Source organism: Cynara cardunculus (genome assembly GCF_001531365.2).
Source record: "Cynara cardunculus var. scolymus isolate 2C chromosome LG 15, CcrdV1, whole genome shotgun sequence".
Classification (NCBI taxonomy): domain Eukaryota; kingdom Viridiplantae; phylum Streptophyta; class Magnoliopsida; order Asterales; family Asteraceae; genus Cynara; species Cynara cardunculus.
The window spans coordinates 6771958-6786167 of NC_037542.1; the positions used below are offsets into that span (position 1 = coordinate 6771958).

General features: G+C 31.4%; 1 protein-coding gene across 1 annotated transcript in view; it reads right to left on the reverse strand.

Annotated features, from left to right (window-relative positions):
• Positions 1-9201: 9201 nt before the first annotated feature.
• The window catches only part of LOC112527655 (phosphomannomutase/phosphoglucomutase), a 10389-nt gene continuing 5380 nt past the window's right edge, over positions 9202-14210 (reverse strand). Inside the window, exons 3-7 of the mRNA XM_025138411.1 lie at positions 11405-11921; positions 10300-10499; positions 10107-10219; positions 9603-9743; positions 9202-9514 (exon numbers count right to left, since the gene is read on the reverse strand). Of these exons, the coding sequence (XP_024994179.1) occupies positions 9433-9514; positions 9603-9743; positions 10107-10219; positions 10300-10499; positions 11405-11921 (1053 nt within the window). The 3' untranslated portion in view covers positions 9202-9432. The remainder of the gene's footprint in view (positions 9515-9602; positions 9744-10106; positions 10220-10299; positions 10500-11404; positions 11922-14210) is intronic.

The window sequence follows — 14210 nt, forward strand, 5'->3', positions numbered from 1 at the left end:
AATTAATAATAATTCTGAATAATTAATACTAATAAATAATTTATAATTAAAATTGATTAACAATTTGTAAGTAATATTAATTAATAATTAGTAATAACTTATATTAATCATATGTATAATAGGAAGAAATTGACAAAAAAATCTTGAAACTTATTGAAACGCTACTTGTAATAAGCTACCATATTAGCTACTTTTTTTTTGTCTACAAACAGGACTTTTTAAATAAGTTTAAAAAATAAGATAGTTTATGTTCGTGAAATATAGCTTAAGATTTTTTGAGATGAAGAGAAAAGATCTTTATACAAAGAAAGAATAAAGACACTCTAACCCTTTATATCATGGGTCTAGGGGTTTCTTTTTTACTTTAGTTTGGTCCATATTTGTCTTTTCACAATCTTGTACAATATAATGTTCGTTTAATTTCATGGGCCACCATCGATAGGGACATATTAGTCTTTTGACACACTTGTAAAGATAGTATACTCCTCTTCGAGCTTACTTATCATGAGTATATGTGCATCTTCTCCTCCTAGTTAGGTACAAGCTCCATAAATGTTCGGTTTTTTCATTTCGTATGAATTCTTTCTTTTCAAACTTTTGGATAAGATTTGATTGATTGTATTTCTTGTACTGAGTTTGTGATTTTGCAAGCACAAAGCTTATTAGGTATCTGATTTCCTTCAAGGGTTTTTTAACTGCGAGTTTCATCAATTTTCGCAGCATCTTGAATCCAGGCTCATCTTTTTCTTTTTTGCAACTTTCTTGAAATACAAGCTTTAGCATATGCATTGCTTGTGTCTCCTTTATCTGCTTTTAAGGTACGTTTGATTTGCGTTTCGTTACTTGCGAAATGGGATTCAAAGAACTCGTAAACATATTGCAAAACAACCAATTACAACAACATCTTTGCAATGGACACTTCATTTGGAACTTCATTCTCATTATTTGAAAATGACCCAAACACCCCTCAACTCTTCTCATCATGGGCCCATCCAAGTTTTGACATTGGTCAGGTGCAAATTTGTCTTTTTCACACTTGGAGATAAGAGTCCATTTATATTCATGGTTGATGTTGGTTAGGGGAAAGTGGGTGTTTGAAACACAGGAAGAGTGAAAAAGACAGTTTAGTCCTTTTGGATGGTCATGTGTAGTATAGCCCTAGATGGGGGGTGTAATTGTCATTTGGGGAGAAATAATTGAGTGATTGATTATGCCTAGGACTACTTTTGTATGGTTGACATAAATGCCATCCAGTTGCAGTTATTTTCACAAAAGTGAAGCCTGTCTCCCTCAATCTGCACACTTTCTCAAGGCTTCTACTACTCCACTGCTTACAATATCCACTAAAACCATTCCCACATTATATTATATAATATCAAATGGGATTTTTGAGTTTCTATATTTAATGTATTTAAAAAATGTGCTGTAATATTCAATAAGTGAATAAATATGTTTAAGTTCATAAGATTACAAGAAGAGTTAGTATTATTAGAAAACTGGGTATTTTCGAATGCTTTTTCGGCGGATTTTAATTTATTGGAGGACAATAAAAAGTCAACTTTCGTTGACTGTCGCTGGAAATCCACCGGTAAAAATATTCCGACAATATTTCTGGCGGATTTTACAAATTATTTTTTTTACAGAATTATTAACTCTAACTACAATGGTTTACCGTCGGATTTTTGATTAGTTTTTTAAGATTAACGTCCACTGAAAAATAATTAAAAAATTAAAATTTTATTATTTTAAATTGCCGGCGGATTTCCGGCAGATACCGGAGGCCGCCGGTAATTTAAAACAATAAATTAATCAAGATCTTTTAAAAAAAAAAACTTAACACTTTTCGACGGATTTAACGGTGGTTCACCAACAGAATTCTTCGGGGGGATTTCCGGCGAATTTTTGATTTTTTTTCATTTTTCAAACTTTTGGTTTTATATATATGTAAAATATTACATATATTCTTAATGGATCATATTGAGATTTAATGGATAATATTGGGCTTCAATGAATCAAATCGAGCTTTAAAAGATCGTATTGAGCTTTAATGTATCGTATGAGGGTTTAACGGTTCTATTGGGCTTTAAAAAGATTATATTGGACTTTAATTGATGTTAGTTGGGCTTTAACGGTTCTACTGGACTTTAATGGATGTTAGTTGTGTTTTAACGGCTCTATTAGGCTCTAATGGATCATATTGGGCTTTAATAGATTGTATTGGACTTTAATGGATCGTTATGGGCTTAAATGGATCGTATTTAGCTTTAACGGATCATATTGTGATTTAATGGATCGTATTGGGCTTGAATCAATCGTATTTAGCTTCAATGGATTGTATTGGCTTTAGTAGATGTTAGTTGGGCTTTAACGGTTCTATTAGGCTTTAATGGATTGTATTGGGATTTAATAGATCGTATTGGTCTTTAATGGATGTTAGTTGGGCTTTGGCGGTTCTTTTGGGTTTTAACAGTTTTATTGGGATTTAATGAACCGTATTGGAATTCAATGTATCGTATTGAGATTTAATGGACCATATTGGGCTTTAATGGATCGTATTGGACTTTAGTGGATGTTAGTTGGACTTTAACAGTTGTATTGGGCATTAATAGGTGGTATTGGGTTTTAATGGACCGTATTGGGCTTTAATGGACCATATTGGGCTTTAATGGACCGTATTGGGCCTTAGTGGATGTTAGTTGGACTTTAACAGTTGTATTGGGCATTAATAGATGGTATTGGGCTTTAGTGAATGCTAGTTAGGCTTTAACGGTTCTATTGGGCTTTAAGCATTGTATTGGACTTTTCAATTGGGTTCCGATAAAAAAGAGAGTTAATGTGAGAAGAATAAGAAGGGATCTTCACCATTGGATACATATTTGGATGAGGTATACTGAGATGCACCGGATCAATCTCTGTATCAAGCACGATTAATGAGTATGTTGAGATTAAAAATGATCAAGGGTCTAGATCATTTCTTATGCTTCTCATCTTAACTCTTTTTCTCACATTGCCCTATTCTTCTCAAATGATCCTTCACCATTACAAGAATACCTCTCTAAATATGTTCCTCTTCGTCTTTCAACTTCCTCTATATTTGTTTCTATTTTTTCTACTATCTCTTCACTCAAGGCACACAAAAACCTTTCGGTAAACCAATGTGAAAATCTCTATCATCAAAACCAAAAAGACAAAGAACGAAAGTAAGAAAAGATTTTAAGACGAAACCAAAACCAAAAGCAAAACCTTCCATCTCCTACTGATGGCCAGAATCTAATACCATGATCCAACAAACAAACCTACTTTCTCTTAAGTTCAAAGATGGCTCTATTTTTTCTTTTTCTATACTAGAAAATGATAATATGGGGGAGCTTGATAAGAGCTCGATGGTGCTTGATAGGGACTCGATCATTAACTTATGTTAGATTAGTTCTGAGGTGTTTTTTTTTAGTAAGGTTCATGAATAAACACAAAACATATTAAGCATTAGTTTTATTTCTTGAAGTAAACTTGTAATTCTTAGAGCTACAACTAACGATGTTCATGTTTTTGGTTGTATATGGCCAATAATCTGCAATGAGCATTTTAAAACTTGTATTTGTCAGTGAATTTAGCTTCATTGTCTATATAAACTTGTAAATGTGATTAATTTATAGTTATCTTATGTATAAGAAAGCTTGTTAGAATGTTATTTAGGTTGAAACATGTACAATAATTGTTGTTTACATTTTGCTCTTTTCAACTGTTATATTACCTTTTAGATGAATAAATGTTGATGAAAACAAAGGCTTATCCAAGCACAAAGAATAAGCATGAAACGATTTCTATTGGCTAACTTTCTTGTAAAGAATATGAAGTATATAACTTTCTTACAACCCAATGGAGAACTGAGTAGTTTGTGGTAACCAACCACAAATCAATAGATAAATTAAGAAATTTATAATTTTAGTCATTTTGAATTAAAATTTTAATGCAAGAATATTTTAGGTATTTTCTCTTATCTCTCCTTTTATTGAAAATAACAAGTAACTAGAAGATCAAAAATTAAAATTTGACAAAAATGTTTTTGTCTGATTAACAATTTTTTTAATTTATTTTCTTTTATTTTTTTATTGATGGATGAAAAGAGACATGAATTTTACAAGGAAAAGGGAGGGACCCTTATATAAAAGGGAGAAAAGGATTTGAAAAACATATTTACCTAGACTTGGTCATCATTGCACTTGGGGGAGCATCAATCTTAAGGGTACAATATGAGACAAATTTTGAGTTTTTTTTTTTTTTTTTTTTAAGGATGTCCGGGCCAAAACCCGACTAATCCCCGGCAAATTTGGAGATGAAACATGGCCCCACTTAAATGTCGCCAACACTTCCCTCCCAGGGCTCGAACTCGGGTTCATGACTATGCCATGTCCAAGCCTTTACCACTAGGCTGGAAGGTCTTTGACAATTTTGAGCTACTTGAGATCAATAATCAGTCAACATTCGACTTGACATATTAACGAGTCGAGTCAAGTTAGAATTTAAACTACTCATAAATTTTTAATCGAGTTAAAGTATGGGAAATGACTATTAAGTCCGAGTCAAGTATATTGATACTTAAACTCACTTGCATCATTTACACCCTATGTAGGATTAATTATAATCATATGTTTTGCACTTTATGAAGAAATTTTCATGCAAGTTACATTTGAAATTTTACAAATTTAACCGTGAAAACATTGATTAATTATAACTATGTATATTAAATTATATATCAAGTCAAATATTGAATTTTTTGTATGAAAAGATTCAATATATATATATATATATATATAGAGAGAGAGAGAGAGAGAGAGAGAGATTGTTTCAAATACAACCTAATAAATTGAAATATTTATAGAAATGATGATAATTTATTTATTATGATTTAAATATTTATGAAAGATAAATAAAGTTTATTAATTATGATCAATATTTTATATTAGAAAACAATCAAAACTTTCATGAAATTACATATTCATCAAATTAAATAGACGGTTGAGATTGAGTTGTATTGGTTATAAAAATGTAAAGGGTTGTTGTTGGTCCCGTAAGGGTTGTTGTTGGTCCCGTAAGGGTCTACAAGAAGAGAAACAATTTGTAGAAGAAAGGGGATGAATACAAACACAGTATTTTCAAATTTAAAATATATATTGATAGAGAAGATCAATACAGATTTTACAAGATTGTTTGCGGAAAGATAAGGTAATAAAAACCTATCTAAACAATCTTTGGTTACACACAAAGCTTTAGCAATTACAAGAAAAGAAGTTGCTAAAAGAAAGATCATTTACTTAAGCTAGAAGATGCTTGAAGTAAGAATAAGGTTAGAGAGAGATGTGCGCTATCTGCATGGAGAAGAAACAATTCTGTTTATACCCAGTGCATTAAATGTCCATTTAATACAATATGGTAGGTTTAGAGTGCGTGTCAAACCTTAAGAGGAAGGTTTGTTCTTTGCTACAGTAAATAGTACAAAAACACTATTTCTGAGCAGACATCCTTACCTAAAGTTGGTGAACAAAGAGTCGACTAATCGACTCCGTACCGTACTAACGTTTGTAAGGGTATGGGTTTTGTCCTTTGTGTGCATAAGGACAAGACAACAACAATCGTGCTAAACAAGCTTCTTTTGATCGCTGAATGCTAGAATGACTTGAAGGTCTCATCATCATTCGTTGAAGCTTAAGCAGTCTTCACACATATGTAGACATGTTTGTAATCACTGAATACCGCTTCAGATCACGTACTCGCTGGTCTCTAATCTCCAGTTTCAGTCTTCGACGTTTGCTGAAGGTTCTTTGGTGTGAGTGTTGTCTTCTTGAAGTATTGCTGTCTCTGATAGATTTACAATGCAAGTTCTTCAGCGATCACTGAACATACTCAGTGAAGATCGCTGGAACTGAAAATACAGAAACACAAATACACTGTGAAAGAGAAAAGGGATTATCATCAAATCACTGAGAGAGGTGATCAACAATCTCCCCCTATTTGAAGATTGTAATCTGCTCCAGAATCTTGAAGATTGTAAGGAGTAAAGAAAAGAATGCATCAAATCATGAGTGAAATAAAAAAATTAATTTACATGAAACAGGTTTCATGAAGGTGAAATTGGTTCATGGCGTAATTGAACAACGAGTGGTGAACTGCTTTCATGGTGAAACTCGTTTCAGTGATGGTGTAAGTGATCCATTCAGTAGATGAAATGAAAAATGAAACGGGTGCATAATGTAGGCGGTTCGTCATGAAATAATTGCAAGATGGAAAATAAATTAGTTTCATTAATAATAATAAATGTTAACGTACAAATAATAAATTACTTTACAAAAAATAGATTAGTTTCATTAATAATATGATATACATGATATGGTTTCCTTGAATAAATGAATATTTGGTTTTACCCTTTTGCCCTTATCGGTATTATAAAATGTATTTTTAATTTTTAATTTCCTTAAATAACCTTGATTAATCTTAACCATTGATCAAGAAAATGGATGAGTGAGATTGGTTTACACGGTTTACACAAATGGAGACGATTTTTATTTGTTCGCTCCTATATATATATATAGGAGCGATCAAATAAAAACCACCTCATTTGTACAAACCGTACAAACCACTCTCATACGTCGATTTCATTGTTTAATCTTATGAAATTTTTTCATGAAATTGTTTAATCTTGTGAAATTGTTTCATATAATACTTTTTTTGATGAATTTGTTTCATATATGGTTATGAAATTGTTTCATATAATATTTGATGAAATTTTAATGAAACTGTTTCATGTATTTCTCTAAAATTAAAATAATAAAGATGATAATATCCATGATTAACACCATCCACAATAAAAATGGTTAATCAACCTCTCATAATTACAAAAAAATGAACAAAGTGAAAAATTATGATTGGTTGAATGAGGTTTGCACGGTTTGTACAAATTGAGTAGTTTTTATTTGAACGCTTATATATATATATATATATATATATATATATATATATATATATGANAATTGTTTCATATACTACTTAATGAAATTTTAATGAAATTGTTTCATGTATTTCTCTAAAATTAAAATAATGAAGATGATAATATCCATGATTAACATTCTCCACAATAAAAATGATTAATCAACCTCTTATAATTACAAAAAAAATGAACAAAATAAAAAATTATGATTGATGGAATGAAGTTTTTACGGTTTTACAAATTAAGTGGTTTTCATTTGATCGCTCCCATATATATATATATATATATATATATATATTATATTCCATTAGTTAAATATTTAACGAATGAAAAACATATGTAACTATTGTAATCAATCTTTAACTTAAAAATCATTTCAGTTACAAAAATCTCAAAAACACCATAGAAAATCTTAGATCATATATAATGATTAGTTTCATAAAATCTTTTGTACTTGTTAAAAACTATTATACTTATAAAATATAGTTTTCGTAAAATTTTCACTGTATAAAATGAAAAACAAAGGTTACTGTTGATGCGATAAACTTTTTGAATGAAAATAATTCAGGGTTCGGAGATACGATTGGTTGTACTCTCGCACCATTCTTCGTGACCCCGAGTTCTTCTCTGTCTCTTCTATTAAAAGACAAGCGAATGGGCAGGCTCACGCTCTTGCCCGACTGTCACATTCCCTTTCTTGTCTTGTTACGTTCCGTAATTTACCTGCTTCTATTTCTTGTTGCATAAACGATGTTTGTTCTTTGGGAGTCCATTAATTTATGGCGACACACTTTTGTTTGAAAAAAAATGTTTGGCAAACAATAACTTACCTTCAAAGCATGTATAAGTTTCATATTTCGATAGTGACTTACATACCATTCTTTCTTATAACTGAAATTAGCATTGACCATCTTTTCTGATTTTCAATGTAAATTAATTATTTTTTAATTAACCTGGATATCCAACCAGCTATGCGAGCCGACTAATTCCAGAGCGACTACCTTCTTTACAGATAGCCCGGAGTCACTGCATTTGAACCTCCGTGGCCACAAGGGGATTTTTATTCCTCCTTGGATTTGAACCTGAGACCTCCTGACACTTTTGACTTTTAGAGTCAAGCTTAAACCAATCAGACACCACCCTTGTGGTTAAATTAATCATTTTTAGAAGTGTAGACAAAATGAGTGGGTACAAGAAACCTCGTAAGGGAACTCGTTATAAAAGGGTCACAGTACATGAGCCTTTGACGATCGAGCCAAGCTGAACCAACTCATTTCATCATCAAAATTGAGCTTGAGCTTGAGCTGTGTATATGTTCACTAAATGCATTGCAGGATGTACTATTTTTATAAATGATATGGGATGAATATAATTGATGAAAGGTACAAGAGGTTGGTGAACAAAAATGATACTAATTAATATTGACATTGTAGTTATATGTAGGGGTGTTCAAAAACCCGATCAACCTGATCAACCCAACCCAACCCAACCCAACGTGAAATAACCTAACCCAATGTCTAATCGAGCTGTAAACTTGTCAAACCGTAGGTATTGAGTTGATATTGGGTTACTATTATTTGAACCCAACCCAACCCGATGAACCCGATATCCTTTTATTTCTTGGATTTAATATGATTGTTGAAATTCTATTAATATATACATTAGACAATTACACTATCATGTATGTTTTTCGTATACACATATTATGAATTTATTCACATATGTATAAAATTCATTCGTATATATGTTCAGTAACTATGAACATATATATGTAAATTGAGAAAATTAACTGAATGTGATATACGTAAGAAATATGGATAAGTTGTATCAAATGATTAATGATAAAAAAGAAATTATGAGTAGATAAATAACATATTCAAGGTTAGAAGAATATTTTAATGTACCAAAATACCAACCCGATTAACCCGTAAGGGTTGGGTTGGGTTGCACTTTAGTTTGGGTTGGATTGGTTTAAAATTTTTCAAACCACAAGCATTGGGTCAGGTTGTTCAAATGTCTTCAACCCGATTAACTCAACCCATAAACACCCCTAGTTATATGGCTATTTTATTTCCATATCTGAATCTTGGTGAGATCCTCTATTATACGATAATTATTATTGTAATCATTTATTTTTTATAATCTTGTTTGAATTTCAGTACGACAAATAAAGTTCTTTAAGTCTTATGTTTTTATAGTCGTCTAAATAAAAAAATATTGCTCCTTCAAACACTTGGCCTTACGCTTGGTTCTTAAAATGATAGAAATTTTGTATTTGTTGTATGAGCATCATATCTGGGTACTATACAATTTTTTATTGCATGATGTACAAGTCATCAAAACATTATTGCTCTGAAATTTGATGTTTACCCTCTTATGGTAGAACATAAGCAGTATCAACACCATATCTATCTCATGATCTCGAGCGTAGTTTCTAGAAATAGAACCAACTAGTCGATGTTGCCACTTTTGATGTACTTCTCGATTTGAGAGATATCTAGAAATCTATCCATTTCACTTGCAATAAGGAACCTAAAAAAAGATCAAAACTTTCCAAAATTAGTAATATGTGCATACTAGGATATCTAGGATCGAGTAATGTCATAAATACATGACTTACTTATCAAAGAAAACTCGAGCCATGAATAAACAACCATTGATCATCGTTGATTGCATATTGATTGCTATATTTGGATTATGAATACTTTGTCTAATGTGTAACCATCCATACTGTCCGTTTTCTTCATTCGAGATCTTAGCCCTGAACACATTTCGTGGTTAATCAAATGAGAACACAAGTCGTATGATTTACTACCCAGTTTTAGGAACACTTCATTCAAAGGGAAAAGTGTATCAAATTTGAACGTACTTTATTCCAATTCTTAATTTTGGGGAACCCACTTTCAAAATCTGTATTTTGGAAAATGTACTGTCTTTGATGCGATTAAGGAATCATGCTATTTCTTTTGTAAACAAAAAAGATGTTACTTGAAATTTATTATGAAACCTTTTTTTATTTAAAAGCATGTTCTCCAAAATAAAAACCGAAACAAAGTACGTTCCGTTTTAATACAAGTATGTCTCTGTTGTCTGATACCAAGATTGTACTCGAGTGCATGTATACCTATACATTTGAGCATCCACAGGAGTAGGAGTGTCATTAGAATCAACAAGGCAACCATCGCTTACCCAACAATCTCCACATGCGTCTAGCTCCCATCCTTCAAGCCTGCTTTCCTGTAGTTTCACATCTTTACGTATTGATAACTATACTGTACAAACACTTTAGTTATAAATATATGTTGCAAACTATGTACCTGTATGTATGTCTTGAATGTCTCAATGATCTCAATGGCTCGAGCCTTGGCATGTTGAAGCTCGGAAAGGATGTTCATTCTTAGTTCTATCGATTCTAATGGCTCTTCAAGATCTTTTATCAAACTTCCGATTCCTTCATTTGAACCCCGTAGTTTCATTCTTACCATTTCTATTATGATCTTTATCACCATATACGCACCTGGACAACATAATATATATCATCTTCAGTGCGTTAATACAATTCAACATAGCACGTTGAACTCATTCAAAAAATTATAGCCCGAATTCTATATGAATACAAGTTACTTGTCCCACCAACAAACTCCCGACAGACTATTAGTTTATTTAATTCATCCGTTTATCCTCTTTTTTCAGTAAAGTGATCATGTGTCTGAGGTTAATTAGGAAACATAGAGGGACTGTGATCTGTATACAACTCCATATATTTCAAACATTTGCCCAATACTTCAAACCATGAACTTATCATCAAGGTACCAAACTTATCATCGACATTTTAGAGTAGATCAAGCATGCAACATTGATCAAGATGTGTTTGGAATTAAGTTTTCTTTCATTTCGCACACTTGATTGAAGTTGAGGGGCTTAACAGTACTATTTAAAAGTATAAGGAGACAAAGTGCATTATGCAAGGTACCAAAATGAAAACCATGGTAGCCTAATAAAATATGGTATTAGGGGGTGTTTGAGATTGCTTATTTGAAACAACTTATATTTTTTTACAAAAGTGTTTATTAACTTATTATAAGTTAGAATGGTTTAACTTCTTCAAAAACTCCTTATGACCGGTTTGACACCGGTATGAGTTGTTTATACAAACACTCAAAAGTGCTTATTACCGGTGTCATACCGAAATAAGTTAATAAGTTGTTTTTATAAGCAATCCCAAACACCCCCTTAGTTCAGTTTGGAAGCTCGTATGCATCAAAACAAATGTTGGGATTTTATATAGCAAAAGCTAGAAGGAGAACGATCTTCTTACTTTTATGGATTATGGGTTTACTCATACTTTTATTTATTGACAAATCATATAAAATAACACAAAAATCTAAAATATTAAAATAAGATTGAATCAAAAGTACTAACCATCATCAAGAAAATAATTTTCTTTAAGAGCGCCATGACCAGAGGTTTCCATCATAAGATGAGCATCAACACCATCTTCGTTAAGCTGAATACCCTTATCGATAACATTTCGGTAACCAACACGATATAGGCAATGATGACCACCACGATCAGTGATAAAACGAGTTAGAGCCATACTAGTTCGAGCATCGGTTACAATGGTCGAATCTGGATGCTCCTTTAAGACAATGGCAGCCATAAGTGCAATCAATCTATCACCATTGATGGGGTTGCCCTCATTATCAACCACACCACTACGGTCGACATCGGTATCAAAAACGATGCCGAGATCGGCTGAGTTTTCGAGCACGGCGGTTCGTGTCACGGCCATGGCAACCTTATCCTCAGGGTTAGGGATATGGTTTGGAAACATACCATCTGGTTTGAGATTTAGCGAGCCAAATGTGTCTGCACCTAACTTATCTAATACCTCGTATGTGAAGAATCCTCCCGATCCATTTCCGGCATTAACTATTATCTAAAATTTAAATTTTGTTTATAAAAAACAATATAAATAAATAAAATATATATGTTTGCATTTAATTTCTGACCCACAAGCGTTTGGTTTCATAAATTTGATTAAATATCTCACATTGACACTATTTTATCAAACTATTTTTTTTTTGTAACTTTCTACTATAAAGTAAATGTAATTAATTGTTTAATATATTCTAGATGGTGTCTGATTGGTTTGAGCTTGAGCTCCAAATGTCAAAGTGTCTGAAGGTCTTAAGTTCAAATTCAAGGAGAAATAAAAATCCCTTTGTGGCCATGGAGATTCAAATGCTATGATTCCAAGCTACCCGCAAAGTAGGTGGTCGTCATGGGATTAGTCGGCTCACATAACAAAATGTTTCATTGATTCTCAATTATGGTCATGTAATGTTCATAACCTAGATTATCTTTTAAACTTGATAGAAAATCTATAGTTGATAAGTCATAAGTTCGGTTTTTGAACTACTTAAAATAGCAAACTTTAAGATTTTTTTCACTTTTTTTTGTTTCAATTATGCTCTTATATTTATATGAGCACCTCGTTAATTTACATTATTTTTTACCTTATTAACTGGTTTTTTACCAAACATGACTAGTTTATTGATTAGTTTATTAACCAACAACTAGCTAGTTTTTCATTCCACTTTCCATTGGATTGAGTTTTGTTTGTATACATTTATTCTATGCTCTATCAAACTCTCATTTTATAGCTACTCATAAGAGTATTGATGGCCAAACCGGCCCGGCCCGGGACTGCCGGAGGACCGGGACCGGCCCGTCCCGGGACCGGTTATAGGATCGAAATCTGGGACCGGTTATGGATTTGGGGTGTTTCGCGAGACCTGGACCGGTTATGGGCCCGGCCCGGCCTGATATGATTTTTAAAAAATGTAGCCGTTATTTAAAAAAAACTAGCCCTTTTTTTTGCCCTTTTTTGTATTTTTCGCTTTCTAGACACTATATATAAGTGTCTTGGTTGAGGAATTTATATACTAAGTTCTCGATTCGCAAAAAACATAAAAAAACGTTCACAATTATTGGTTTCTCGGTATATTTAATAAGACTGTAATTTTAATTATAATAAAACGCATTTTTAAAGTGCATTTGAGTGACCCAATTACAAGTTTTATAATGTATTAAAAATATATCATTAAAAAGATAAAAATCAAAAATTATTTTTCAATGATCGGGACCGGTTAGAACGGGACCGGCAACCCATAACCGGTTAAAATAAACCTTGACCGGGCTCAACTTTTTCAGCCGGGATTGGTTATGAGAAATATTGGGACCGGTTGGAACCGGCCCGGTCCAGGACCTATTTTTGACCATCACTACATAAAAGTCATAAATGTTTTAACGTACAAGTCAATTTACTCAAAATAGCCTAAATTTAATCAATAATTTACTTGCATCTAAATTATTTAATAATGAATTGATTTAAGTGAAAATTAAATATTTTTAAATATTGAAGTATATATATATATATTAGAAGGATACTCGTGCAATGCAGCGAGATAAATTTTCATTTTAATGTTTAGTTTTAATATTTGACTATGTCGATATAATACGATTTTATGTGATTTTAAAAAAACGATAATGTTTTTATTTTTGAATGAAATATAAATTTGAAAACAATAAATCAAAATTAGTATCGAATTAACTATTTAATAGTTCTTGTTTTTTTTTTTAACTTCTTTAATTCAATTTTTTATTATAATTTAATTTAGATTTAATAACAAAGTAATTTATTTTTGTTTTAATAATATTTTTTTATAAAGAAAATAATTAAATATTCTGTTAGAATTCAATGATTATTTTAGTTATATTTTAGATTTTTTATATTTAAAATTGATGTTTATCCTGTATTTGATTATGTTTATCCGTAGTTAGTTACACGAATTTAAAAATGAAGCTTTAGTAAGTTGTAGTTACGCAACTACTTGTAATACTGAATTTTAAGTAATATGCATCAATAAACAGTACTTTATATATAAAAAATTGTTTTTAAGAGTTTTTGTCAAATGCTTTATAATATGGTATAGATATATTAATTGATACATAATTTTGGAGGAGGCTAATGGCACCCTACACTCTACTTATGGCACCTCTATTCCCTAATATAATCATTTTCTTTTTGTATTCTTTTTGTGATTTTGTCTTTTTGTTATCTTTTTCTTTTTTATATTAATTTTCTTTTACTTATTTTATTTAATTATAAATATAATATTATTACAAATATTATTTATTATTCTCTAAAAAATTATTACTAAAA